Source organism: Phaeodactylum tricornutum, chromosome 30 (assembly GCF_000150955.2).
Source record: "Phaeodactylum tricornutum CCAP 1055/1 chromosome 30, whole genome shotgun sequence".
NCBI classification, from domain to species: domain Eukaryota; phylum Bacillariophyta; class Bacillariophyceae; order Surirellales; family Neidiaceae; genus Phaeodactylum; species Phaeodactylum tricornutum.
The window spans coordinates 288,828-315,658 of NC_011698.1; the positions used below are offsets into that span (position 1 = coordinate 288,828).

Genomic DNA, 26,831 nt, shown 5'->3' on the forward strand with positions numbered 1-26,831 from the left:
GCATCCTTGACCCTCGCACAACTTACGGTCACTGTGAGTCCTACTCCTCAATAGGTTACACAGTCCGAGTTGTGCGTCGCTGCCATTGTGGTTACACTGACTGTGTCGTGGACTTTGGCATCTTCCCCTGAAAAACAACACACTCACACAAGTACGTTTCCAGTGAAAGACACGGTAGGCACGCAACATGAAGCTGAAAGATCGTATTCAACAATTCGAAAAGGCGGCTGGATCCAACGTGCGCCAGGGGTTGCGTGTCGTACACAAGGGCATTCGACAGGGCGTCCAATTGGCACAAAAGGGAGTCCCACACGTCAATCCCCCGGAAGTCAATCCCACCCGATCCTCTGCCGTTGTGGAAGATCCGGAAATGCCCACCACGGCAGCGGCTACGGACACCTTGACAGCACCAACACCAACAACAGCACCACCAACCACCACAACAAAGCTTCCTTCCGGTGTGGTGCCGCCGTCTCCCGACGACGGGCGGTACGATTTCTCCTTTTTCCAAGCTTGGTACGATTCTCTCCACGCCACATTGTCCGCCACGAATGTTCTACCCACGTTCGAGTCGGACCAACAGACACACCCAGACCCAAACGTACAGAAGTTCCTGCTCACGTTAACGACGATTGACGCGGCTTGGAACGGACAAAAGGCGGCCCAGACTCTGGTGGATCAACTCGGCAAGGCCAAACAGCCACCCACATCACCGGAAGAATTGGCACGAGCCCAAAAGGCCTTGCAGGATGCCACACAGATGGTCAACGATCTCCTACTCACCGGAGAAGAAGCGGCACGGGTTCTTCTCCACACGGATAGCGTCTTGGCGCACTTTGTCTCCTCTGATTACGACGATAGCAATCTCATGACGTTGGCCGTACTCCAATCCGCCACTCCGAAAGGATTGGCAGCTTGGTGTGATCGCGGAGATGCACCCACCCAACAACTCTTTCGATTGTTACGGAGCGCTGATTTGATGCGTGTCTTCCTACAGCACGGTGGGCCCAAAAACGGGGCCTACGGACGAGCCATGGAATTGCATGAACAGTTGTCCGCTCATCAACACACAGCGACTATCGATCCCGACGCGCACCGCATCGATCCCGTACTCGAACGATTGGCCCTCGCCGTGGCCTTGGAGCTGTGCATCGATCTAACGTCCTTTGGTACCAAACACCACATTGATCCGGTGCAACGCTACGTACACTACGAGCAAGCGTACTTGTTGGGAGAGCTTGATCCTGCCTTTCCCACGTTTACGGTATGGGAACTGCGCAACGTTGTCAACAGCGACGTTCCCGACGAACAGCTAGGCTGGGGAAGACAGTGCCTGAAGAATTACCGACCCGATTTGGTCTTGACCGACGATCCGCAGTGGCGTTATTGTCGTATCGTCAAAACGGACGTGGCCTACAAGGTCCCAGACTGGTACAAAGAGCCACGGTCCATGGACCAAATTCTATCGGGCGGCGGAAAGTGCGGACCGCGGGCTTGGTACGGACGTTTCGCCTGCAAAAGCTTTGGTATTCCCACGTGGGGATGCAAACAACCCGGACACGCCGCCATGACCCGGTGGACCACCAAGGGCTGGATGACCTGCCTTGGTGCCGGCTTTCCGTACAGCTACTGGGAAAATCGAGGCGGACTGGATTTCCTGTTGGAGACTCAAGCGCGTGCCGCCTTCGGTACGGATCGAATGTATCTACAAAGGGTTCTCCGTCTCGAGTGGTTGGCTATCTTCTACAAAGAAAGCAACAAGACTATTGTGGACAAATGCATGCCAAGTTCGGATAGTCCGTGGTGGGCGCTTTCGATGATGCAACGAAAGACGGTCGCTCGAATCCCCCAAAGCAAACCAGCGAGGCAGTCGGACAACTTTAAGATTGTGCAGACTCACATTGAGACCGTCCAAGCTCAGCCCGACTCTTTGGAGACCATCCACAGAGATCTCACTACGGGTCGAATCACGGTTCCTGCCGTGGCCTTTGGCAGTTCTTCCCGAAAGGCGGATGTCATGAAATCGTTCCTGGGCGGTCGTCAGGTCTTCCTCAAGGAGGACGCGGTCGTTGCGTATGTGTTGAATACCGACCTCATCTCTCCATTGGCGGAGCGCTACCGGCTCTCGTGCAGAATTTGTACGGTCCACCGATTCGAACAACCACTCCAGTTAACAGTCAGCGCAGAGAGCACTGCTGCTGGCAACTCCTCGACACTGCACGAGATCCCGATTCCCTACACCATGGGCATATGGGAGGCCACGGAACATGTCGAAGTGGAGATTGCGCTGAAAGGGAACACTACACTTTCCTTTGCCCGAGCCAACCAACAGTTTGGTTTCGCGTTGAAAGACGTTGAGTTGCTTCCAGTTTGATACAGCTACTAGCAAACAGTAACACTTAATACTATTACTGCCAACATGTTAATTACCGCTTGGGCTTTGTTTGTCGAGAAGAAAACGCAGCGGTCAGAGATGGAAGTTTCTCCACTCGTTTAGAGCACCGCGGCTTAATTGGTCTGGTCCGGTACCAAGGCACAGACTGGGCCGACCAAGACGATGCCGTCTATGCGTACACGTTGCCGCTTGCTGCATCAACAACGGAACCGAAATATCCAACCTCATGCATCGACCTCCGACCGGCCAAGGCTTGAAATCCAATCGTCATTGCGGCTTATGCCTTAAACTCTCTTCCTGTACAGCCTTTTCGCGTAACTTGTCTTTCTTGCTCTTTCGCCTTCCTTTTACACCCCCAAACATACGGTCGTGCGCTAGGCCTTTGCTGGATGAATTTGAGCCTGGAGCCGTCGTCTGGGATACAATCGATTCGTTCCGCCATTGTTTCTCGTCAACCTCAAAACCCGGGTAGATTTCTCGTGCAACGGGCTCCGCCAGATGACGACTTTCAATCAAGTTCAAATGCGCCTCCGAATCGGCTGTAAGAAAGGTCACTGCTACTCCTTTACACCCTGCTCGCCCGGTTCGTCCCACCCGATGTATAAAATCTGCAGAGGATCTGGGGAGATCGTAGTTAACGACCGCTGACAAAGCAGTCACATCCAAGCCGCGGGAGGCCAAGTCGGTTGCCAGGAGAACTCGTGTATGGCCCCTGCGGAAACTTTCAAGCTGTTGCGAACGAATGTCTTGATCCTGCTTACCGTGCAAATCGCTACTCGGAATACCGAGACGGCGCAGCTTTCGAGAAACATGCTCGCACGCGTATCGCGTAGCGACAAAGACCAAGACTCGGTCCCATTCCTTATTCGCTTCCAACAGGCTCCGCAAAACTTGCGTGCGGTCTCGCTGGTGCAAACGAATCGTCCGGAGATCAATAGTTGAAGCGGGTCCAACCAATTCCATTTCCTCACCTTGAGCGAAACGCTTCAAACGCTTCTGTAAGCTGGCTGTTTCATCTGGTGCCCGGCGATCCGAGTTGGCACAGGTGATCCGCAGGGGCGGTTCCACAATTTCGAGCCGCTTCATTACATCTGCCACCTGAGGAACCATACTCTTGGAAAAGGTCGCCGAAAACAGCCACGTCGGGACTTTGCGGGGTAGCAGATTCAAGACACCGTCCAGCTCCTTTGCGAACCCGTTACCCATTAGCTTGTCGGCTTCGTCCAAAACAAGGTAGCGTAGGTTGTCCAGTAAAGTGGGGTGTTCGACACGGGCCATCACGTCTAGAAACCTGCCAGGTGTAGCCACCACTGCATGAATGGTCTCTCCACTACGAGCGTACTCATCCATTCGATCAACTTGCGATTGCAATGGAGTTCCTCCGTACAAAACCATAATATTGAATCCCCCCCGAGACATATTCTGAGCAAGCTCCGACAAGACCACGCCCACTTGCACTGCCAACTCTCGAGTCGGAAGGATAATTATGGAGGAAATCCCACCTTGGATCAGTGCGTTTGGTTCCCGAAAGCACGCTGTTTGTGTATTTTGCAAGAGTGGCAGTCCGTACGCTGCCGTTTTGCCAGAACCCGTCGGAGCTTCGCACCAGATGGAACGCTTCCGTGGGGAACCGATGTCCTCCAGGAGCTTTGGAATGACCAGTTGTTGCACTAGCGTCGGAGCAGTCCAATCAGGATGCGACTTGACCGCTCGCAAGGCGGCGGTACTCAGACCCAAGTCTCGAAACGTCAGAGAGTCGGCCATCGATGCGTCGCTCTCCACAGGCGATGTTCGTACGCAACCGACAATATTCCTCGACTCTACCAGCGAATACAAAAAGCCCTCGGCCAGTCCGGCTGTAATGGACGTCACTAATAAGACATATAGCGAGGTCTTCCATCCCCGTAGGAAAGCCGCCATGACAATTCCGGAGAGTATATTCCTCTCGGTATTGGGATTGTCACTGACTGACAGTGACAGTGAGATCACAGTCAAATTGTTCGGACGAACACGATCACTTTCCGGGTTGACTGCGAGGTCCGTCCATACCGAGGTGCAGCCCCGGGACATGATAGGCAGGGTAGGTAGCCTGCCAGCTGGCTGCGTAGTATTTGTACTAGTTGCCGTTAAGAAGAACCTTCATTTTTTTGTCTCTGTCACTTTCGCGTAGGACAACACCACCGGAACTTTCTCCACCTATATACGCATAGAAGGATATGTAATATTGTTCAAATTGAGCCTATCTGAAATGTCCCACAAAGAAGCGGCTGGCAACCTTAGAGATCTGGCACTCCTGACTATGTGAGCCAATTGCTAATGGACTTTACCGGCTGGACAAAGCTCTTTCTCCAATCGCAGGAGGCCGCATACAAGTTCAAGAAGTGACGTATGGCTCTCTACCATTATTGTTGGACTCTTCTTCATTCACGGAAAGGAGATACCACATCAAATTCACTGTGATGCGACTCAAGAACGCTTGGCGGTTTTAAAATCAGGGTGTAATGATATGTAAATTTTCAGTCATTAAAATTTTTGAAATGATCTTTTTATTTGCAGCAGCTCCCTTCTCTAGTAGAACCATCCGACATCTGACATGATATAGTACTGCCCTAGCTAATAGACTTATAGATAGTTTTTGTGGATCACGAGGGGCTTATCAGGTATGTATGTATATTGCTCACGTAGCAATATTGGTTGTGTCGGATATCGCCCCCTCGAATTTCTTTCGTGAGAACGTTTAGAGGTAATCTTCTTAGATATCCAAATCACCTCAAAATTACGCCCGGATTCACTATCAAAGCAGGATTCAGTCTCATTCTTTCATGTGCATAAGCAAGTATGCCTGGAACGACTTCAGAACTGATGATCCTCAAAACGCACAGTCTGTCAACAAGATAGTGTCATTCGCTCTACCTTGAGTTTGGTAGAGTAAACATCCTTCGTATCGCCACTTTGAAGCCTCCACCTGTTCCAGTATGGCCGACGTTGTGTTCTATTCCCTCGTAGCTCTCGCCAAGGCGGGCATTGAATGCTGTCAAAACGCCCAAGTCTACAAGGCTGAAGCAGTCCGCATCGGCGAACGGCTAACGATGATAGTGGCTCTAGCGCGTCAATGGAGAGGTGGTTGTAGCAACGAACAACTCGAATGCTTTCACAGAGTCGTGGTCAATGTACACGAATGCATGAAAGCTGCCTTTTTGTCTGAGAGCAAGAGTGTTGCATGGAACAGAAAGTTAAAGGTGACGTTACAATCTCAAATGCTGCTCGAGAATCTCGTCCAAGCGGAGAGCCAGTTGAACACCGCCATCGCTGACTTTCAAGTGATGCAGTCCAACACAATCTTTTCAGACTTTCTTGACTTCAAAGAAGGGGTCAAAGAAATGCTTGATCGGTTTGGTTCGTGTGTTATGAACCAATCGGGCTCCGTTACAATCAAACAGCAATTTGATCAGGTCTTGGCGGAGACTCAAGATCAAGCTCCCGAAATCGGCATTTCCACTCCCGAGGATGGTAGATACAACGCAACAATAAAATATGACCCTGCTGGTCAAACGGGTGGCAAGCTACAGCAGCGGAAAAAGTCAATGTTTCGTCCATCCGAAGAAGACGTGCTCGCAATTACGCTCAGACCTTCCTTGTTAGTCTTTTGCGACGATCGCAACAACCTTCTCGGAGGTGGAGGATTCGCAGAAGTCTTTCACGGAACCTATGACGGACGACCAGTCGCCATCAAGCGCCTCAATGTATCCATTCGAGATGTGATGTCACTATCGACTAAGCAGATTACTAGCGATGTGGAACAACTTGCTGCCGAAGCTATCCTAACCCACAAATGCGGTGCACATTCCAACATCATCCAGGTACTTGGCTGCATCACCGCACTGAATAAAACCACGAGACCCTTGCTCGTAATGGAACTGATGCACATTACGCTATTTGATGCGCTGCATGACCACCGTGTAAAAGATAAACTGACATTTTCCCACTGCCTCTTTCTGTTAAAAGGTATTGCTGGAGCCTTGGAGTTTCTCCATCTTCAAGGAATTGTCCACCATGACATCAAATCTCTCAACATTTTGCTGAGCGAAGACCTCACCGTAGCCAAATTGGCCGACTTTGGAGAATCGAAAGTGAAAGGTCTTAACACAACAAAACCACGGCTTGAGAGAATAATGACAACGTCTTGTCATCAGGGCAACATAATTGCAGGGACAGCAGCCTACCAGGCACCAGAGATTCTCTCGGAAGATGTCAATGACATATCACGCGTTTGCGAAGTCTATTCTTTCGGGGTCACAGTTTGGGAGTGCGTGACAAGAGAGATACCACATATGGGTAAAAAAGAAGGGTCTATAGCTCTTTTGGCTGCAAACAAGAAACACTTGCCTATGCTTGCGATGCCCTTGCACCCCTCAAAGGATCTTCCAACAACAGAAATCGGTTCCTGGGAAGCGCTGAGAAAAGTCGCCGCATTGTGCCTCTCCCGCGACCGCTCGATGAGACCCACTGCTTCTGGAGTTGTTGAGCTTTGGCACCACGTCGACACTCCTTCATTCCCTCCGGAGAGCTTGTGTTATGCCAGTACCAGGTGTGTTTCCGATCCTCCACTACCGGCTCACTCGGCATCTCAGAAATCAACAATTCGAGGCCACGCGTTGGATGCGCCAGATTTCGAAGAAGAATCCAAGGCAGGAGGTCTGAGGAAACGTCGCTACACTGTACTGTCAGTTATCGCAATCCTTATCGGGTTGATAGTGATCATAGTTCTTCGCTTACAGAGGTCCAGGGCATCTTCAGGTAAATCTACGACATTCCCTGAATCGGAAGCGCCGTCTGGTATTTCAATCTCCACTCTCCCGCCCACCCAATTACCAAGGGCATCTCTGATACCGCAAACAGAGGCTCCGGTCTCTTTGTCCCCACCTACAGGTCCGCCGCTGTCATCCCAATCTCTAACAACCCAGCCATCATCAACATCCATGCCGCCGAGAGCAGGTCCGGTTTCCACGACCCCGCCCACTATTTCACCTCTCACGGCCCAATCTCCAACAACAAGCACGCAACCACGTCTGTCCTTTCAAACAACACAAGAGCTTTACGATGCTGTTGATATTTACACTGCCGCGACGGACTCCACAAATTCTACGGCGGCAGTGACGTACGGCTATCCCATCGGATCATGGGATGTGTCCCAAATCACCGATTTTTCGCAAGTCTTCGATAGCTTGAATCGAAACAGCGCGGTTGGGATTTTCGACGAAGATGTGAGCGGCTGGGATGTCTCTGCCGCAACGACCATGTCTGGCATGTTCAAGGGTGCGTCTACTTTTAGCGGCGATCTTTCGTTGTGGAACGTAAGCCAGGTAAGGGATACGTCATCCATGTTTGAGGGAGCAACCTCGTTCGACGGTAACGTCTCGCTATGGAATGTTGGGCAGGTAACGAACATGTCTTCCATGTTTTTTGAGGCGAGTGCCTTCAATGGCGACCTCGCTTCGTGGAACGTGGGGCAGGTAACGAACATGAGTTCAATATTCTTCCTTGCGTCTAGCTTTACAAGCGATCTTTCGTCGTGGAATGTTGCACAGGTAACGGATTGGTTTGCCGCGTTCAAAGGAGCAGCCGCCTTTACCAGTGACCTTTCCAAGTGGAATGTGGGAAAGGTCACAAACATGCGTTTGATGTTCTACCACGCGTTTGACTTTAATAGCGACCTCACGTCGTGGGATGTTAGCCAGGTGACGGATTTGTCGTCAATGCTCGAGGGTGCGACCGCATTCACCGGCAACCTCTGCTCGTGGCTCACACAGATTCCACCGAGTTGCAACGTGGATCGAATGTTCTCGTTCGCCTCGTCCTGTTCAGACCTTGCAGCCACCGTACTCCCGGACGGACCCATGTGCCATGCTTGCGTTCCAATGTAAGGAACAAGGACAGCCTAGTGCGCAGAAAGGAGCTTGAAAGCAAGGAATTTGCCAATTATACCGGGCCCATTTCGGTTGCATAATAAAAAAAAGGGCGAAATAGTCCCGAGGTCGGACTGCCGAAGTGTACCTTTGAAATTAGAAAAAGTTGCGTGATAAGACAAACCTTCTGTAGTCCGGGACTTGTGTCGCCACACACGACCGTGCGGGACAAACGCGCAAATCAGCAACGATGCACTCTTTCGCACCAGCCCGAGTCACTTGGCGTTAAGAGGACGAAAGGAATGATTCCGTTTGCTGTTACTGTTAGATCGGTCCTGGTCCGTGTCGCAAGGCTCGTTTCCGTGCTTCGTCCAGGAGACGTTCCTGTTCCACCGCCAAGTCGATCGACAGCGGTGCCTTGCGCATTTTCTTACGCTGCGCAATGACGGTACGCTTTTTGGCTTGGGGAACGCTGGCCATGGCTTCGGTCGCCAATGCGGACAACCCAAGTTCCGTGAGCGCCTGCTGGACTTGGTGGGGCGGAACAATCGCGCGACGGCGGGAAGGTTCCGTATCGTCCCCGTTGGAATCGTACGGACGAGTGCGGGGTGAATCCCCGTGGCGCTGTCCATCGTTGTCGTTTCCCGCTAGTACGATTTCGGAAGCGACGCAACGGACCCAGTCTTCGTGAAGGGCCAGCAAGGCGTCCAAAGCAGCGTTCGTGACGGGCGTGTCAGCGAGCAACGGTTGCAGTGCGGTACGCGTAATCTGCTTGGGTTCCGGCATCTGTTCGGTAAGTTTGTTGACGTGTTGCTCGTCCTTTAGGTGTTCTTTCAAGGCCTGGACTGCCCCCCGTGTATTACCGTTACGAGCATGTGTGTGGGTCAATGGAGATGAGCCAAGGATGTAATGTAGTGCAACACGTCGGGATGGAAGTCGACCGAAACAATCGCAACGGCGTTCGATCATTTTGGGTTGGGTCAGGGTTATTAGTAAGTAGGGGTTAGGGTCTGGCGGCACGGTCGCTGCGTGAGACACGGACTATCGGACCCGTGCACCACCCATCCCGGAACCTCTGCGGTCGGTACCGTGCGGACATTTCACTCACACGACACCATTTGGGGGATTGGTGTCGTGTCCGTCGTCGTCTGTCCCTGTTCCGAAAACCTAGACCGAAACGCCGCTAGACCCGCGCGTATGGAGTACCGAAAGAAAATATCCGACGCGTCGCTGACGATGGCCGGCGGCGGCAATGACGGACGGATAGCGTGACTGTGTATTGTGTGTGTATTGGCCAGAGCTGCTCGAGGCACTTTTACGGCAACTCTCTGACGGTCGTCCATTCCAAATACCGAGTCTTTGTTGGTATCGTATCGTAGTGTACGTCCTTCCTTGCGAGTACATGCCGGATTACAGTAACAACAACAACAACAACAACAACAACAACAACAACAACAACAACAACAATAGTACCATCAGCATCAGTAACAACGAGTCCGCTGCCGGCAGTACCAATCCAGTCTCGACGCCCCGCAAAGCGCCTCCCCACACCACGACATTGTCTCGTGGACGTCGTTCCGCACGGGTGGTGGAGCACGATCCCGTTGTTGCTCCCGGGTACGGCACGCGCAAAGACTTGCACCGCTTGGCGGCCGATCTCTCCTCCAGAGCGGGCGTCGTAACGGTCGCCGCGGTCGAAGCCATTATGAAGGCTCGCGGACGCGGATTGCGGGGGAATAGTAACACTCCGCATACCGACCAAGACGCTCCCAGCAATGCACCGCCGGCTTCGTCGGCGTGGGCGGATTTCATGGCGGACGAAGGCGTCAGCAGTAACAACAACAACAACACGAGCAACAACGGTACCGGAAAAGGTCCGCGCCCGCAGTCCTCCACGCGGGCTTCCGGTGCCAACGCCAACAAGACCCAGAACGTGACCAAGTCGCCCGGAACTCAACGTGACTACGAGTTGCCCATTCTCAGTGCTTATACTTTTCATGGTACCGCCGGCACGCATGGAAACGCTACGGAACCCGCCAAGAAAAAAGCCAAGACTCCCAAACAGAATACCCAGCAACCGGGGTACACCTTGTTGCAAGCCGGAACCCTCGATAGTACCATTGTCGGACGCGTCAAGATTAAAACACCAGAGCCCTACCATCTGATGGTTCCCACTCGTATCGCTATGGATCGCAAGTTCACCAAAATCTTCACGTCCTGCAATGCCGTTCATTCCATTGCGATTGACGAAGCGGGCGTTGCCTACGGTTGGGGCCGGAACGAGAGTTCCCAACTCGGAGCAAGCTTACCCAATGTGGTCGTCCTCCCTACCGAACTCGAACTGCCCGACAAGGTCGTGGGCGCCGCCCTCGGCAAGTCGCACACGATTCTGCAACTCGCCGACCAGTCCCTATGGGCTGTCGGGGCCAACAAGGCCGGCCAGTGTGGCGTCCGCGTGGGGACGGAAGTCATTCCCAACTTTCGTAAATGCGTCGTTCCAGAATCTGTAACAATTGTACAGGTACGTTTTCTTTCTTGTTTGCTTCTTTGGTACAACCGTATGGCGCACAAAGGTGACTCACGCTTTTTCCGTTGGATTCTACTCTTTATCACAGATTTCCTGTGGCGAAGATTTTTCGGTCGCTCTCGACTCCGAGGGCTACCTCTATTCGACCGGCTCTTCGGAATACGGACAACTCGGTAACGGCGAGACGGGGGAATACTTCATCGCCGCCAACAAGCTCGGCTTTGCCAATTGCAACGTCTTTACGAAAAGATCCGTGTTTTGTCACACTCCTGGTGAAAACGCGCATTCCAGCAATGCGAAAGATAAGGTCGTCCCTCTCGCAGAGGATGTTCGTATTCAATCGATTGCCTGCGGAAAACACCACGTGGTTGCCGTCGAAGCACCGTCGGACCAAAAGCCTCGAGTATTCTCTTGGGGTTCCGGCGACTACGGCTGTCTCGGACACGGTGTACAAGCCGACGAGTACTTTCCCCGTATGATTGGTGGATTCATTAACACTCCGCTCGGAAACAATAAGGATGTTGTCGTTACTGCTGGTGCGCACTGCAGCCTAATTCGCACATCCAACGGACACGTGTACTACTGGGGCAAACACCGGCCCGTGGGCGAAGCCGTTATGAGACCGCAACTCGTGGATGTTCTAGCCAACAACCAGCACGATGTCAGGCACTTTGCCGCCGGAGCGCAAACGGTAGTGTGCAGCACCAGTTTAGGACAAACTGTTGCTTGGGGACAAGGACCACACGGTGAATTAGGTCTGGGGACGCCGAAATCCAGTGCCAAACCGAGCTTTGTCTCCGCGTTGGACGGCGCTCAAGTAATGGATGTGGTCTGCGGCTACGGGCACACGTTGTATTTGGTGCGGGGAGAAACACCGGAAGACACCAAAATTATTGCGGGTCTCGCGGAACTCGATCTGGATTCCGTGCAAGACTTGATTGCCGGCGCGGTGGGAGTCAAGTAGGTATAAACAATAATCAAAGACGAATCGTTTTTGTAAGAGAGTACAGATTTACAATTCCGTGAGAGTTTTACGTGAGCTGCTGACAACATGAGAGAAAACGGTTTGCTTTCTGAAGGATCACGGTTTTGTTCCGTGAGGTGCTTTCACAATGAAGGACAGTCCAGGCCTCCAAGTATTTATTCAATGTTTCGTCTAACAACAACTTCAGTTGTGTGTATCCAAAAAAAAGAATTGAGGCTAGTAACGCTGGACGCGAGTAGCGCACAAAACTGGCACTAGACTAGCAATGCTATTCTAAATGGACTTAATAGAATCTGAGACTGTCAAATAGCCCTGATCCACAGAATTGTGCGGCGATGAATGCCGACTGCTGACAGCCATACAAGGAATACTTAATTCGTAACCATTGCTAGAGGGATAGTATGGAATAAATATATTGTCGTACCTATTCCGAAGCACGAGTCTGAGCAAACGATGCGTAAGAATCTCCAAATGAAAATGCTGCGTAAACCTAGCGAGTGAGAAACCTCTACCTAGCTTCATCCTAGTCGTATATGACTGTCGTACGATATTTGTTATGTCCAGCTGAGGCTGCCTCACACTTACAGTTAGACAGATTCTTCCACTTTTGTGTGACGGTTTGGTACAAGCACTTCCGGAATTACGTTACTGTTAGGTAAAATCATGCGTCGTAATTTTCTTTGGGATTCCCTTCTGCACCATGTCGGTCGGCAATGGAGACGACCACTTATAATACTTTCATTATATCCGCAAGGATTCAACAAGCAGACATCTCTCGCGATTCCAATAGACTGAAAATTCTTTGTAGGAAAATGAAGCGATGTACAAACTCTGCGAGTTTGACAGGGGCCAGCCGCAACGAAACAAAAAGCAAAAGGCATACGTGGAAACTAGGGCTCCTTGCCGTAGCATGTGTCTGTTCTCAATCGTCGTTGGCGTCGGCTGCTCCTTCGAATCGGCGCCTTCTAGAAAACGTTCAGGCATCATCGAAAGCGAGAGAAACTTGGTTGCATCGCGTTTGGCCACTTGGTCGAACTCGAACTACCCTCGCAAAAGAGAGCGAACGTATCCGTACAACAAATCAGCAGCCTGTCATCCCGCCTCCCGCTCACTCGGACTTGCCAGGCATGGATCCTCAGAATCCCCAAGCGCTGCGTAGAAATCAAAGGGAAGAACACGAAGCTTCCGAAGAGGATTATTGCGAGGCGACAGCTGTGTCTCCTATAACTGCAGTCGCCGGATTTGTCTCGTCCTTGTTGCAAGATCCGCGACGACTGGGGCGCTGGACGGTGTCGGGAGTACAGATCGGACTCGTATTCTTTTTGGGACACGCGCTATGGCAGGCAATATCAGAAGTAGTTGAAGAATATTCGCAGGAGATAGCGGGAAACGAACCAGCGTTCGTCAAGCGTGACGAAGCAGCCAGAACTGTGGCATTTTTTGAAATGGACCCGACCATTGCACAAAAAGCACTGGCCGAGGTTCAAAAGGGAAAATCATCCTCGAAAATAGCAATCTCTATACCTACGCTGCAAATTGCGCAAAAGTTAGTTGCTTCGGGGCTACCGCTCCGATCACGGCAATCTGAGGCATCCGTCGAATCCATTTTGCCTCAGCTTTCGAAAGCCGAAGTTTCCCTCCTTCATCAGTGCCTCTGGACCCCGCCACTTTCCAAAAGCAATACAGAATCTAACTTGTCCCTCTGGAAGAACATCATTGGACTGGATGACGTCAAAGAACGCCTCCTATCGGCCCTCAAAACAATAAAGGGTGAAAACTCAAAGTCATTTTCGGCCTTGTTCGACGGCGGGGGCTCGTCATCCGGAGTCCTGCTTTACGGCCCTCCCGGATGCGGCAAGACTCTTCTCGTCAAAGCGTTGGCATCGACCGCACGAATTCCTTGTCTCGTCGTCACACCAAGTGTTTTGCTACGCAAATATTATGGCGAAACAAATGCACAGGTCCGCAGTTTGTTCTCTCTCGCGGCCAAGCTGTCGCCCTGTATCCTTTGCATCGATGAACTTGACGGTCTCTTTCGCGAACGCAGTGAGCAAGAACACGAAGTTAGCCGGGACTTAAAAACTGAGTTTTTGCAGTGGGTGGACGGAATGATGAGCAAGGATGATGAGGACCGACAGATTCTACTTGTCGGTGCCACAAACCGCCCCTTTGATTGTGTGAGTGCAATAGTCGTGTTATTATTTGCCTGCTTACTCATACTATTGTATAGACTGACCATTTGCGCCTACTTTTTTATGGGAGAAGGATTCAGCGGTTTTACGGAGAATGTCACAGTCGCACTTTGTCGGGTTGCCGGACCTCACGGCTCGCTCCGTATATCTCAAACATGCGCTACGATCCGTCCCGATCACCAACGATTTTGATTTTAATGAAATTGCGTGTCGTAGCGAAGGATATAGTCCGAGCGACTTACGGCAATTACTGCAAACAGCGGCGATATCTGGACCGATGCAGGAGGCAACCGCTCTATTGAATGACTCAGCTACTCGACCGCTAAGTGCGACCGATGTTTTGGCCGCATTTCGATACGTATCTCCGACACCCTTGAGCCCGCAATACCGATACGCCATGACAAACTTTGCGCGATCCGCGTCTTCTAATATCCCCGCTACCGGCGAAGGAAAATGGCAAACGGGATGGGGAAACTTTTACGATGTTGGAACTTTAGAAGTCGATCACAGCACCTTTGTCACAATTACCGATTTATTGAAGGACGTGGAAGATCCAGCGGATGACAGTGGCGACGGGGATGATCTTGAGTAGATACAGAGCAGTATTGCCTGATGGATCGACAATTGACGTTTCATGTGCATACGCATTTCTAACGTTAACAGGTAGCTTACGATAAAGTCCACAAGATAAAAAATACATGGCGAGTGGTATCTTCAAAAGCCTGAAAGCAAAACGTACTCAAGTTCTAGCATAAGAAACTTTTCGCTCTCTGAAGTCCTTTTTTAGCTAGATGAAATCGGAGTCGTCAAAATGGTCGGCAGCCGCTTCGAGCTGCCCGAAAGCAGATATTTGCAAATAATTTAGCACGGCGTCTGGGCAAGCTACCGTTCGGACAGCTACGTCCAACGGAGTTTGGCCGTGAAAGTTGCGGGCTTTGATTGCTTCGGGAAAGGCCATGTGTACCATTTCGACAATCTCGAGAGTAATGCTAGGTTGTCGCACAGCAACATGGAGGGGCAAATTGGAGTAACGATCTCTGGTTCGTGCACTGCGGGGATTCGTCGAGAGTAACAAGTAGATAACCTTCGTTTGGTGCCCAAGAGCTAGCGCGATACCCAGCGAACTCATATGATCCAAACCATCTGATTCCATCAATACTTCTGGTCCCTTGGATGCAAGTAGTTGCAGTACGTCCAAGGCGGCATTGAATCTGAGCGCAATGTTTATCGGATAAACGTATCGCTCCACCGCCTGCAGTTTGCTCGTTTGACCACCCATGTTTCTCTCACATACAATCGAAACCTTTCTGCGAATACCTTCGGGATCGAAGCGCAAAGCGCTTTCCACTATCGTGATTGTTGTAGGGTACAGCTTGCAGGAATTGTGAAGCAGGGAATTATAATCCATGGTGTCTGACGCTGTAGCTAGCGGCGAATTGGATCGAGATCCAAATTCTGTCGTAGCGTAGGGATTAGAGATGCGCAGCTGTGCATCGGCTTGTGCAGAGCCACTGCCTGTTGATGGGGAAACCCCTGAACCTATTGCGACAGTATCCGATATGGATCGGAATCGAGGTGGAGGCTGCAAGGATTGAAGCCCACCGGGTTGCAGTATGGGCGAATGCCCTGTCGCAAAAGGCGCATTCCCAGCAGAGCCACTAGTCGTCACAGCCACCGGAGCTCCGGAAAATTCAATTTTTCTCGACAGCGCGTTCGTCTTGTGATCTTTTGTCGTATCAAAGTTTCGCTTCGCTGGAAGCCTCATGATTTCGGTGACGAGTGGAGACGGTCGAATAGTATTTGTGGTGCGAGACGGAAAGCTTGAATGCAACAAGGAAGTATCGGAGCCCGAGACGTAGATACCGCTCTTCTCGTTCGCTGCGTCTTTCACCGCCCACTTGTTTTGCAAGGAATCAAACTGTTCCGATTCCAGTTGCTGATGATTTCTTTGTTTGGTGGAGACCTGCTTTTGGCCTAACGGGTACTGTGTAATCCTTGCGGGGTCAATTTGGGAGCTTTCGACGTTACGCGGTAGCATAGGGAAGTACATTTGTGTTTGTGGCTGATTGGGTGGGGTTGAAGTTGTTGTTGTTGTTGCAGGCCGTAGTTCCGTGCCGTCGCCGTGGTCGACCGTCCTACTGCTGCGCGGAGAAATCGGTCGAGTTGGTGTCGAGACAAACGATCGGTTCGCAGTTTCGGTAGACGCTAGCGAAGCATTTGGAACAAAGTCGGCGGTGTGCATGGGAGTCCAATTGCTGTTTGAATCCAAGGAAGTGGACGGCGGATGGGAAAGATTGTTGAAAAAAGAATGGTCTGTCGCGGGAGCGTTCCGCCAACGCGGAGCGGCATTCGCTTCTGGTTTCATTCAATTGCAGTGTGTGTGTACGACAAGGCAGACGAGGATAAGCTGCACTGCGATGAAAACATAAAAAGAAGGAAATAAGATGTTGGATGATCGCGTCGAGAAGGGGGCCGGCCCTTCCACACTTTCGTCACCGAAAAGACTATCTAGCTTTTGCATTTGTAATAGTCGATGCTCTCTCGACGTCTCCGGAACACGCTCGTATTCGGAACGGAAACACCCGACCAAAAGCTGAACTACCATACTCATGCGGTTTGGAAGGAATCGATGGAACGTATGTCCGCAGTCCGGGTGAAAATCACTTAGGAGACGAGGAATGTCGGTTCACAAACGGAACGCTCAAATCCTACTAAGCAAAAGCACGACAAAAGACCAAACACTTAATTAGCAGTTGAAGTTCAAGTTTGCGTCCTTCTTTCCGTTCTCAAAAGATTCAAATGACCGGCGGCTGGTTTCGTGTCGAAAAAAGGCTGTTTTCGCCCCTGTTCCTTCGAAGGGCGAACGTCAGGAGTTCCAAGACAGTGGGGGGCGGCAGCATTCCTACCAACCTCAGAACCGACAACATGAATTTCGACCGTTTCGGAACTTACAGGCGGCGCGAATCACGCCACGGCCGATGAGGGCTGCTGTCCAGCCCAAAATTCAACACATCGCACCGGCTTTCATCACAACGTAGGGGTGCCATCCAAGCAGCTTTCTTACAGCAAGCCGAGGGAACAAGCAACCCCGTTACGACATTTTTCGTGCAGTGGACCAACCGAAATGACATCGATTTGACGTTACCATTTACGTTCTAATTTCACTGTTGGTAGTGACTCTGAAAGCCCGCGTCGACGTCGACATCGACGTCGATTCGGGACTACTGGCTATCTATTTGAAGTCAAGTCAATGTCATAATACATCGACTGTCGAGGAAATTTTGCTTCGCCCAGTAGCTCGTTTTCGCCTTGTATGGTTGCCGCATGCGATGATGGTCACTCACGATGTCTGGAGTTTTGGTAATTTAATTCCAGCAAGCTGACCACCAACTTTTTGTTCCCGCCCGAGGCTTTGGGCATTCGCCACAATTATTCTCAGCAGATGCGCATGGAACTTGAACCATAACTTGTCCAGCCCTAAAGTAGTAACCAAATTGTGCTGATGAGCTTTCCGATCACAGACATGCTGGTTGAGCTGGATGCTCTCCCACTATTGGTGGACAGTTTCTAACTCTTGGGAAATGGCAACTTGGCGGCGGTTTTATGGAATCATATCCTTATTGGAATCCTTGAGAGGACGGTATGTATGTTGGACGGCCTTGCTAATGTCAATAAAATTGGACCGCTGCGCAGTGCAAGAGAGAGGACAGAGGAGATTGCCGATGCCGTCTTCCGCATGTTTGCCGGTGGCAAAACCGGTTGGACCGAAGACAAACATTGACCATAGTAGATCTGCAACAACGCCATCTCCAGCCAGCAACACACCATCACGAATGACTTCAGCATCTGAAATAGTGGGACATCGCGTTTTGTTGTTGGTGGTGTTGACGTCTTTCTTACTGTTAGCTTGGTAAGGATTCTTTAGTCACAGCAACATACCCGGGCTAGACAAAGGCCACATCACTTACAGCCAATGGTTGGGATTGTGCAAGAATGAGATGGTCTAGGGAGCATATCATACGTGTGAGAGCAGACTATATTTATAAGGAAATACAGCATTAGACTAGAATCATACCAAAGCAGAGAAAATGAACAGAAGTGACAACATCATTGTGGCTACGGGAGCTTAGTTCTGTGCGCAAACTGCCATTGGTAGATTGGCCAACACGCAGTTCTGACTGTAAACTGCACAGATTGTGCGCAACGTGGGAATGCAAGTCAGGCTGCAGAGTAGAGGATAGCGTCACAATGACTATCATTTGCAAAACTCACCAGGGAAACATAAAACTATCATCAAATTGAGAATTACCATAAGCAAAACATGAGATGTGAGCCATAACGGAAGTAAATCTCACTACTGTGTCTGCCATGTGCTGTAAGGAGATGGTCTATAGGCATGTTGGGATGAATTTGTTTCACAGTCAATTGCCTATTCAAGCATCAAATCTTGTGTGTGCCACTTTATTCCAGCTTGTCGACTTTGCGGCCAAACTTGACGCTTTCCTCTCCTACAGAGAAACAAGTGCATAGAGACACGCACTGCACAACTTCTGTAATGGTAAGGACTGCTGCACAGCATCACCAAGTACTCACTCTCCTACCTGAGTTTGAGTCCTATGAAGCAACCTATGAGCTGGCAAATGTTGACACAGTACATCATTACTGCACAGGTTTAAAGCTTGAAGCAGAAGAAGTAGCTTGCACACCATTCCAAACAGCTCAACATCACCAAACAAGAACAAAGTAGGGGCAGAATGTTGTTTCCTGCTCAAGCCCAAGTGATATGCAGCAATCTACTAGCTAGAAAGCATAGACACATTTCAAAGTCGCTGCGCCACCTTACATCAACAAGCAGAAGCAAAAGTATGCACAACATGCGCAACGAAGTGAACATCACCAAAAACTGAAACTAAGGAAAAGGGGACTCGGTTCTTGCTTGGACCTCATATTAACAGACGCAAGAAATATGCACATCATTCGCGCTCAATTGAACATCACCAAAGAAAAAGCGGACTTGGTTCTTGCTCGGGCCTAACAATATTTGTGACTACACCGCAATGTTCGCGATTAAATTAGATGATTTATATCCATGCAGCATTTCTCCCCTGACATCACAGTCAATGACATATATGTCTGCCCATTTGCCATCCTTTATGCCCTGAGGCTGATGTCCTCTTCAAATATTGTTCAAGTCGTATCCTAGCAAACCGCTTCAGGCTAGGCGGGTTTTCATTTTTCTCACCTCCGCAAACTAAAAAGAGTGTTCCGCAAAACAGCAAACATGAAAGGAGACAACAATAGCTGCATGTGAGTTGATCAGCTCCATGCTGCGTAGAGATCTACTCTTTTCGCCCCTGTAAGACTAACTCGTCCATGTTGCTTTTCCTGTTTGAAGTTCTCCTTTTCCCTACGTAAGTTATCTTTGCAATTTTCCAAGACGCGTTGACATTGCCTTATAAATTACAAGACGCATTTTCGCTCTGAAGTGATACCAATTTGGTAGCTTACTTTTCCTCTTCATGAACAGGGCCCTTGGACCGCATTGCCCTTAGGCTTGGCTTTCTTCGCGACAATCTTTACATCCGTCGCTGCTTTCGGATGCAAGTTCCTGGAAATACAACTCAACTCTGAAACTCTTTCCGCTGGGTTCTGGAAGTATGAGCACCCTGATTTAGGGTGTACATCTTATGCAGTTGGCGACGATTCTGATGACGCGCCTATCCAGATTGCCAAATATGTTGGACTACTTGCATCGCTCCTCAGTTACGCTTGCTTCGCATGCTTGGTCGCTACTACTTTCCTTGTCATTCCAAACAAAATTGTGAAAGCATGTTGTATCACCATGTGTGTTCTGCCCGTTCTCATGTTGACTCTTTTTGTGAGTTTTGCTAGCAAACTGTGTAGGGAGAACCTTTTAAGCAATTCAAACACGTACTGCGTTCCCGATTCAGGAGCTGTTCTGTCAATTCTTTCATTCATCTTGTGGATCATTGTTGCAGTGTCCTTCCGGCAACTGGTGAGCCGTCGTACGCAAAAGGAGAATACTGATATTAACTATGGGGACGAGGAAGAGGTAAACTCTGCCCCTCCAAATCAAAGTGGAAGTAAATCGGTCATTGTTGAAGTCATGACGGATGCTGAGGGCACCAAGACCACAACTACAACCACTACAGACGCAAAAGGGAATAAGATTGTTGAAAAGACGGTTGAAATGAAAAATAACTCTTACAGCGAAGACACCGAATCATAAAAGATCCATAAGATGCAAGAGGATAGGAACAAGCGCAGCTGAGGTGTGTGGGAATGTACTTCTTACAAAGAACATGTGACTGGCAGTGGCCATGAAATTTGATATGCAGTAACACGTTTAATGCCCCTTGGCTAGATACCTAGATGAAACATTACAAATGGATAAAGGACCAGAAGAGCACCTAGTAATTACTTAGTGAACGGAAAAGTTTGTCAAAGCTAAGCACACAAATTTGACATTTAAGACTCTGCATCACCTCTCTAAACTCAATCAACTTGCAAAGCAGAATCGAAATATATGTGACCGGCCGCAAAAGTTCCGTCAGGAACAACCACCATTGTTTCAAGCTACAGTATGAAGTTAAAAATGCGGCATTGTTGGCAAAGATAGCGGCACTGATCAACAAAAATGTTGATGGACTTTGCTGCGTCACTCAAATAAGATACCACTGCGTCCATTGTCTTCCACTAGTACCAAAATGGTCAAATTGCCATTGTTGTTGATGGCAATGATAATGCACATGGTCCGGCTCCTCGCGTATGCACACGGCATTGGGCCGTACGCCGTCAACGGGTGGAGAGGTGTCCAGGCGGCACGACACAAGGGCGCCATTCAAAAGACATACGCCAAAACAAGAACTGCCCACACAACATGGGCTTCACCAGTAGAGAAACTGGAATCAGACCAATTGCTTGTGGGTACATGGTTGCTCGCTTGGCTTGCTGTTGCACTCCGGATTCTCTTGTCAAGTCACAAGTCAGATGATCCACCAAGGAACCGACAAACCAAACATCACCGGCAATATTGCCCCTGGTCAGCAACAAGCGGATTTATAAGTGCACAAAGCTTGGTAGTGGGGCACGTTGCGAACCGTATTCAGCGCGGTAAACACTTTGCGAGTCAGGGCTCGCCCCAGAGTATTTTCGTAGCGACCTGGAAAGAAAGTAACACGTCCTGGCTTTCTTCCGGGCAGCCTGCAGTGGTTATCCAGAGGTCTTGGTGTCACGGAACGAGATCAAAAAGTTGCCAGTTCAAAACACAGAACAAATATCCGGTGATTACTCCTAAGCCCGGTAGCATTGGGACAGACACTGCTCCGGCTGCTAAAGAAGAGGGCAGAGCTGCGGGGGCGCTGCCTGGCGGTAATGACTTGATGGCATCAAAATTCCAACGGGGACCAATCTGACCACAACCTTCTGGTCCAAGCTGTGAATTGTACAACGGAGAAGCATCATGGTGAGGCATTTCATTATAAACAGTCCGAGAAAACAACGGTCTGAAAATACTAGCCAGTCTACCGCGTTCCAGTCGACGTACATCGGTTCGTCCAGGACACACGTGCTCATCGCCTGCATTATTAGGTGGTCCATTCCCGCACTGTATGTCATTGTACACCGGTCGTCCTTCAATACCGGGACCCGGTCCAAGTAACTCGCAAGCTTGACGGATCGTCATCCATCCCTGCGGTGTTTCGACTAGCACGTCCGCAATGTCGTGATCAAACGTTGTCGCACAATAGCACTTGTTGCCAAAGGAATAGCTGTCGGCCCACGATCTTCCATTCGGCGTCACACCACCCACAACGTCGATCACCGCAACGATATCGGGATGAATGTCCTCAGGCAACGATGGAAGTCGTGGGGGGCCGTCCGCAAGGTTTGCATTATCAAAATTCCATTTGGGTCCTATTTGACCACAACCTGTTTCCCCAATCTGAGGAAGAGCAAATCAGTACAAAGCTTACCGTTGAGATATATTTGTTTCTACTAGTGGACAGCGCTCGGCTTTTTCCTCGCAATCACTTACATCGGTTCGTCCCGGACAAAGGAATTCGTTTTCATCAGCGTTTGGGGGGCCGTTACCGCATTGGATATCATTGTAAAGGGGTTGTCCTAGTCTTCCTGGTCCTGTTCCTAGCAGATCGCACACTTCCTGCGTCGTCAGCCACCCTAATGGCGTTTCTACGACAAAGTTCCCAATGGCGCTATCCAACGAAGGAAGGCAGTAGCAATTCTCGCCGTCCGAATAACTGCTTGCCCAAAGTGGTGTCGGTCGTACACCTCCAGCAACATCAACAACGGCAACTACGTCAGGGTGAACATCTTCTTGAGCAACGGCCACGAGCAGAATGAGACTCCAAGTCGTCAACCACGCTGTTGTTCGTTCAAGCGAATGTTGCTTCATTGTGCTGAAATAATGGGGATATACAGATACGGTAACTTCAGTCCCACGAAAAATGTGAATGCCTCTGAATTATCAAGGTATATCCCGCGACTCACAGTCACGGGTTACATTTTTGACCCCAAACTGCCCAAAACCTATTTTCCTCATGGCAGACTCTCGAAAGAAGACTTCACCTCGCCCTCGCATGACTAACCTGATATAACTGTTTGAGTAGCATAACAAGTACCGTTCCTTGCGGGAGTGTTCCTTGAACCGGTGGTCAAGTCCCCTCAATTGGTATTGAATGCGAGATCGTCGTATTCGCAGTCTGCGAACGACCAACAAGGGCAACCAAGTTGGTACAGCGGGAGAGTCCGGGACAATTTTTACGGCACGTCCGGCGTTGTTGCTACCCCACGCTGAGGGGATGGACTCCAGTTCCGTCTTGTTGTTTGGTCCGACGGAATCGACTAATGACAACGTGCCGCTCACGGAACATACACGCCGCCCACACGGTGCGAGACCACCCCCACAACCGCAGCAGCAATCACAATCATTGCAGCACTTTTTACTGGCCACCGGACGGCAAAGACGAATCCATCAGCTATTCTTTGTCTGAATGTGCGTTTGCTATCCCAGCGAGTGAGACGTCCCGAGTCGTCTCTCTTTTTCAATGATTGATTTCGACGGTGACAACGACAATTTCGATAGTACTAAAAGTAGACAAGAACCCAAGGACAATAGCAATTGCTGTGACAGGAAATGGGAAGGGACACTCAACTTTTTGGCAATGACAAATTGGCTTACGGGCAGAGTTTTGTGCTTTTACAACTACGGCGCCATTTAAACGGACTACAATATCACAGTCAATCCAAGTGTTGCGAAAGTGCTGTGCACGTCAATGACAGAGGCCGTCACCATGTCCAAGCTTGTCATTCTGCTACCCACCTGTCCAACATATTGACTTCCTGGTGACCATCAACCAGGGGTGAGACTTGGCAATACTTGGCCGGATTTTTCCTTCATAATAACTTTGTGAAGGTGTGCCTTCATAAAAATGATCCTAATTGCTACGGCAGACAGAGCTTGTGTTGGCAAAAGCCATCAAATAGCTCTTGGTCTTGGGAAAGGTATACAAGGCCAACCTAGAAATGGAATTGCCATAAAAGTCTAGCACTAGGTTAACTATATCCTTGATGATTAGGATCAATTTTGAAAATCTCCACTCTCTTTCTTCACTCTACTAGGTCACATAGAAATAAGACTTACAGCTGTGAGTCAACTTCCTTCCAAACTCTTGTTTTTATGGTGGTGTTTAAACCTATTTTGTAATTTTATTTTTCACGCAATCAACTTGCTCATTCTTGTTCCACATATGTTTGTATTGTAGACTTCACTTGCTTCATCATCACACATAATCTTGCTTTCCTAAACATATAATTCTCATCACTTGCATACACGTAGTTTCGGCTCGACGTCCGAGAGACGCTCGTCCAACAAAAACGTTCGTCCTGGAGCCCCGAACCCTACCCGGTCATGACTCGATTGCCAACTCCTGACTCCGCTACCGCCACAAACTTGTTCGCGCCAAAAGTCACGCTTCGCCAGCTGTTCGCCGCGGGAGTGGTCTGCGAGAACCAGGTTTCGCCGTCCGGACTGGTCATGATGCGACTGCCGATGCCACCATTCGCCACGGCAACGAACGTTTTGCCACCAAACGTCACACTCGACCATTCAGCAGATGGCGGCGGAGTGGTTGGACTTGTCCAGTTTACGCCATTCGTACTCGTCATGACTTGGTCGACGCCATCAGCAGAGACTGCGACAAACTTTCCGTTGCCGTACGTGACGCTGCTCCATCGATTGTTGACCGCAGCGGTACGACTCATCCAATTCTCCCCGTCGGTACTCGTCATGACACGATTGGCGCCACTAATAGAGACTGCGACAAAGATTCCGTTGCCGTACGCGACACCCTGCCATTCATCGTTGGCCGCACTGGTATGACTCGCCCAAGTCATGCCGTCGGGACTGGTCATGACTTTTTGGCCGCCACCTTCGGGTACGGCGACAAACAATCCGTTGCCGTAGGTGACGGCTCTCCAAATTTGGCCGGGCACTCCACTGGTTGCAACGGTCCAATTCATGCCGTCCGTACTGTGCATGGCAGAAGCCGAGCCCACTGCGACAAACACTCCCTTTCCAAAAGTGACGCTCCACCAAACGCTGGATGGTGGTACCGTTTCCGGTTGATCCCACGCAATGCCGTCGGGACTGGTCATGACCTGCTTGTTGCCATCAATCGACACGGCGACAAACATATTATTCCCGTAGGCGACTCCATGCCATAGATTGTCGGCCGCACTCATTCGGGTTTCCCATTCGGTTCCAGTGGGGGGCGCGACCGAGGGCATCAAAGATGGCATTGATGAAGGCATCGAGGACAAAGACGGAACAGCAGAAGGAATCGAGGTCGGCATCGAGGACAAAGACGGAACCGCAGAAGGAATCGAGGTTGGCATTGAGGACGGAACCAAAGTTGGAACTTCAGTTGGAGACTGAGTAGGCGTCAAAGTTGGAACTTCAGTTGGAGACTGAGTAGGCGTCAAAGTTGGAACTTCAGTTGGAGACTGAGTAGGGGTCAAAATGGGGTCATTGACTGGTTTTCCGGACGGAGCGCCGGTAGCCTTTGTAGTCGGAGCAGGAGTCGGAGGATCGGTAGGAGTCTTCCTCTGTCGATTTTTGCTCATCTTGCGTTTTCGGTTGACATTCATCCTCATAGGCACTCTATTTGGTATGGTCATCATCCGTTTTCGGTTGACAGTCATCATCATACCCGCTAAAGCTCTCGCCCTCTCCTGGTCGTCCAAGTAGTCCAAATGACCACCCTTTCCATTGGACTGAACTTCACCACGTACCGCCGAGGCCATTTGTGCCAAGGAAGTCGCAAGGACTGCAAGGAACGCAGAGGTGATATTCATGAGAGAAATGGTTGAGAAGATTGGATATGAGCAAAAGGCTTGGGAGGCTAGGATCGTCACTCGGAGAATGTGTTGACCGGACCAACTGAAATTATGGGACAACGTAGGGAAGGAGAAATGGAAAAAATAGGTATAATTTCACAGGAACCAGTACAGTATGCCATCCTTGCTTCGCTAAAGTAGTGTATCTTGATTCCGGCGAGGTTCAATTATAGTTACATAGGCTGTGAGGAACTCACTGGTTGTGGTCAACTGAATGCGGGATCGCTAAGGCTCTTTCTTACATAGAAGGAAAATTTGCAGGCAGGGATAATTACCATTTTGGGCGAAAAATGCATAGAAACTATCGTAAGTATGCTTGTTTGTGCTTCAGTTACTTTGTTGGTGCACTTTTTCAATAAAGTTAGCAGGAAACTGAAAACCTCCATTCAGGCCTGCATGATTGTATATCATAAACTCACTATGAATCTTTACAACCCTGCTAAAGCTTCCAGCAGATATTCTCACTTACGTGAAAGCAATGTTGGGAAGACCTTCTCTTCCCGGTAATGGCTCCACATATTGCTGACAAAGGGAAGAAAACAAATTTGACTGGATAGTTTATTTACCATTACCGGTATATTTGCTATAAGTGGAAACCAAATAGGTGGCTTGCAGTCATATCAGACTTAGCAAGTATCCTCACTTACGTGAAAGCAATGTTAGAAAGACCTTCACTTCCCGGTAAAGGCTCCACTTTTCGTGATAATGTAAAGAAAACGGTTTTGATTGGATAGTTTATTTACCCTTATCCCGGTATATTTGCTATAAGTGGAAACCACATAGGTGGCTAGTAGTCGTATCAGACTTAGCAAGTATCCTCACTTACGTGAAAGCAATGTTGGGAAAACCTTCATTTCCCGGTAGAAAACTGCAACGATAACCGACTAGAATCGTACTAGCTAGAATAGCACAAGATCACTAGTGTAGCTACGAAACAGAGCAAAACACAAATTATACCATTGTCTGCCTGAGCAGACCGGTCTTAGTCCAACGTACATATGACAGACACTTGACGTGGGGTTTTCCTAGTCCCCTCACGTTGGAACTATGACACACATAGGACGATTATTTGAAATCTCACAACAGGTCACGATTTGTGTTTGATGATTTGTATGCTGATATTGAGAACCATTTTATAGATGGTGCAGATTGGACGGATTTTTATGGTAATGTAAAGGAACCTATTCCGCCGAATGCTCCGAAGCCGCACAGTAGGGCTGTGGAGATAACTGCTTTTGTTGACGCTGATCATGCTGGAGACAAAGTCACTTGTTGTTCACGAACAGATGTTTTGATTTATCTCAATTGTGCTCCGATTATGTGGTTTTCGAAGCGTCAGAATTCAGTTGAAACGTCTTCGTTCGGAAGTGAGTTTGTTGCGTTAAAGATT

General features: G+C 49.7%; 10 protein-coding genes across 10 annotated transcripts; 5 read left to right on the top strand and 5 right to left on the bottom strand.

Annotated features, from left to right (window-relative positions):
* The first annotated feature begins 31 nt into the window (after positions 1 to 31).
* PHATRDRAFT_50517 (predicted protein) lies at positions 32 to 2,431 on the top strand. The gene has a single exon (XM_002185375.1). The coding sequence runs from the start codon at positions 188 to 190 to the stop codon at positions 2,372 to 2,374; it is 2,187 nt and encodes a 728-aa protein (XP_002185411.1). The 5' UTR covers positions 32 to 187; the 3' UTR covers positions 2,375 to 2,431.
* A 414-nt stretch (positions 2,432 to 2,845) lies between these two features.
* PHATRDRAFT_16987 (predicted protein) lies at positions 2,846 to 4,159 on the bottom strand (the record flags this gene model as incomplete). The annotated part of the gene is made up of 2 exons (XM_002185428.1): positions 2,846 to 3,361; positions 3,464 to 4,159. Coding segments are annotated over 2 exons (1,212 nt in total), but the record flags the coding sequence as incomplete, so codon positions are not given.
* Positions 4,160 to 5,370: 1,211 nt separating this feature from the next.
* Positions 5,371 to 8,319, top strand: PHATRDRAFT_50519 (predicted protein; the record flags this gene model as incomplete). The annotated part of the gene is made up of 1 exon (XM_002185376.1): positions 5,371 to 8,319. One exon carries the CDS (start codon positions 5,371 to 5,373, stop codon positions 8,317 to 8,319), a length of 2,949 nt encoding a protein of 982 aa, XP_002185412.1.
* Positions 8,320 to 8,625: 306 nt separating this feature from the next.
* Positions 8,626 to 9,087, bottom strand: PHATRDRAFT_41489 (predicted protein; the record flags this gene model as incomplete). Its single annotated transcript, XM_002185429.1, has 1 exon — positions 8,626 to 9,087. One exon carries the CDS (start codon positions 9,085 to 9,087, stop codon positions 8,626 to 8,628), a length of 462 nt encoding a protein of 153 aa, XP_002185465.1.
* Positions 9,088 to 9,652: 565 nt separating this feature from the next.
* Positions 9,653 to 11,829, top strand: PHATRDRAFT_50520 (predicted protein). The gene is made up of 3 exons (XM_002185377.1): positions 9,653 to 9,716; positions 9,738 to 10,822; positions 10,917 to 11,829. Exons 1-3 carry the CDS (start codon positions 9,704 to 9,706, stop codon positions 11,790 to 11,792), a joined length of 1,974 nt encoding a protein of 657 aa, XP_002185413.1. The 5' UTR covers positions 9,653 to 9,703; the 3' UTR covers positions 11,793 to 11,829.
* A 1,801-nt stretch (positions 11,830 to 13,630) lies between these two features.
* PHATRDRAFT_3686 (predicted protein) lies at positions 13,631 to 14,270 on the top strand (the record flags this gene model as incomplete). Its single annotated transcript, XM_002185378.1, has 2 exons — positions 13,631 to 13,990; positions 14,079 to 14,270. Coding segments are annotated over 2 exons (552 nt in total), but the record flags the coding sequence as incomplete, so codon positions are not given.
* Positions 14,271 to 14,732: 462 nt separating this feature from the next.
* Positions 14,733 to 16,517, bottom strand: PHATRDRAFT_50522 (predicted protein). Its single transcript, XM_002185430.1, has one exon. The coding sequence runs from the start codon at positions 16,368 to 16,370 to the stop codon at positions 14,793 to 14,795; it is 1,578 nt and encodes a 525-aa protein (XP_002185466.1). The 5' UTR covers positions 16,371 to 16,517; the 3' UTR covers positions 14,733 to 14,792.
* A 3,330-nt stretch (positions 16,518 to 19,847) lies between these two features.
* Positions 19,848 to 20,255, top strand: PHATRDRAFT_41493 (predicted protein; the record flags this gene model as incomplete). Its single annotated transcript, XM_002185379.1, has 1 exon — positions 19,848 to 20,255. The coding sequence occupies one exon, from the start codon at positions 19,848 to 19,850 to the stop codon at positions 20,253 to 20,255; it is 408 nt and encodes a 135-aa protein (XP_002185415.1).
* Positions 20,256 to 20,607: 352 nt separating this feature from the next.
* On the bottom strand, positions 20,608 to 22,975 carry PHATRDRAFT_50523 (predicted protein; the record flags this gene model as incomplete). The annotated part of the gene is made up of 5 exons (XM_002185431.1): positions 20,608 to 21,461; positions 21,573 to 21,968; positions 22,062 to 22,408; positions 22,535 to 22,632; positions 22,920 to 22,975. 5 exons carry the CDS (start codon positions 22,973 to 22,975, stop codon positions 21,258 to 21,260), a joined length of 1,101 nt encoding a protein of 366 aa, XP_002185467.1. The 3' UTR covers positions 20,608 to 21,257.
* Positions 22,976 to 24,868: 1,893 nt separating this feature from the next.
* Positions 24,869 to 25,078, bottom strand: PHATRDRAFT_8596 (predicted protein; the record flags this gene model as incomplete). The annotated part of the gene is made up of 1 exon (XM_002185432.1): positions 24,869 to 25,078. A coding segment is annotated over one exon (210 nt), but the record flags the coding sequence as incomplete, so codon positions are not given.
* Positions 25,079 to 26,831: the final 1,753 nt, after the last annotated feature.

Coding starts and splice junctions, on each gene's coding strand:
- PHATRDRAFT_50517 (XM_002185375.1), top strand. CDS start 188: ATGAAGCTGAAAGATCGTATTCAACAATTCGAAAAGGCGGCTGGATCC.
- PHATRDRAFT_50522 (XM_002185430.1), bottom strand. CDS start 16,370: ATGAAACCAGAAGCGAATGCCGCTCCGCGTTGGCGGAACGCTCCCGCG.
- PHATRDRAFT_50520 (XM_002185377.1), top strand. Junction 10,823..10,916: donor AATCTGTAACAATTGTACAG/GTACGTTTTCTT, acceptor TCTTTATCACAG/ATTTCCTGTGGCGAAGATTT.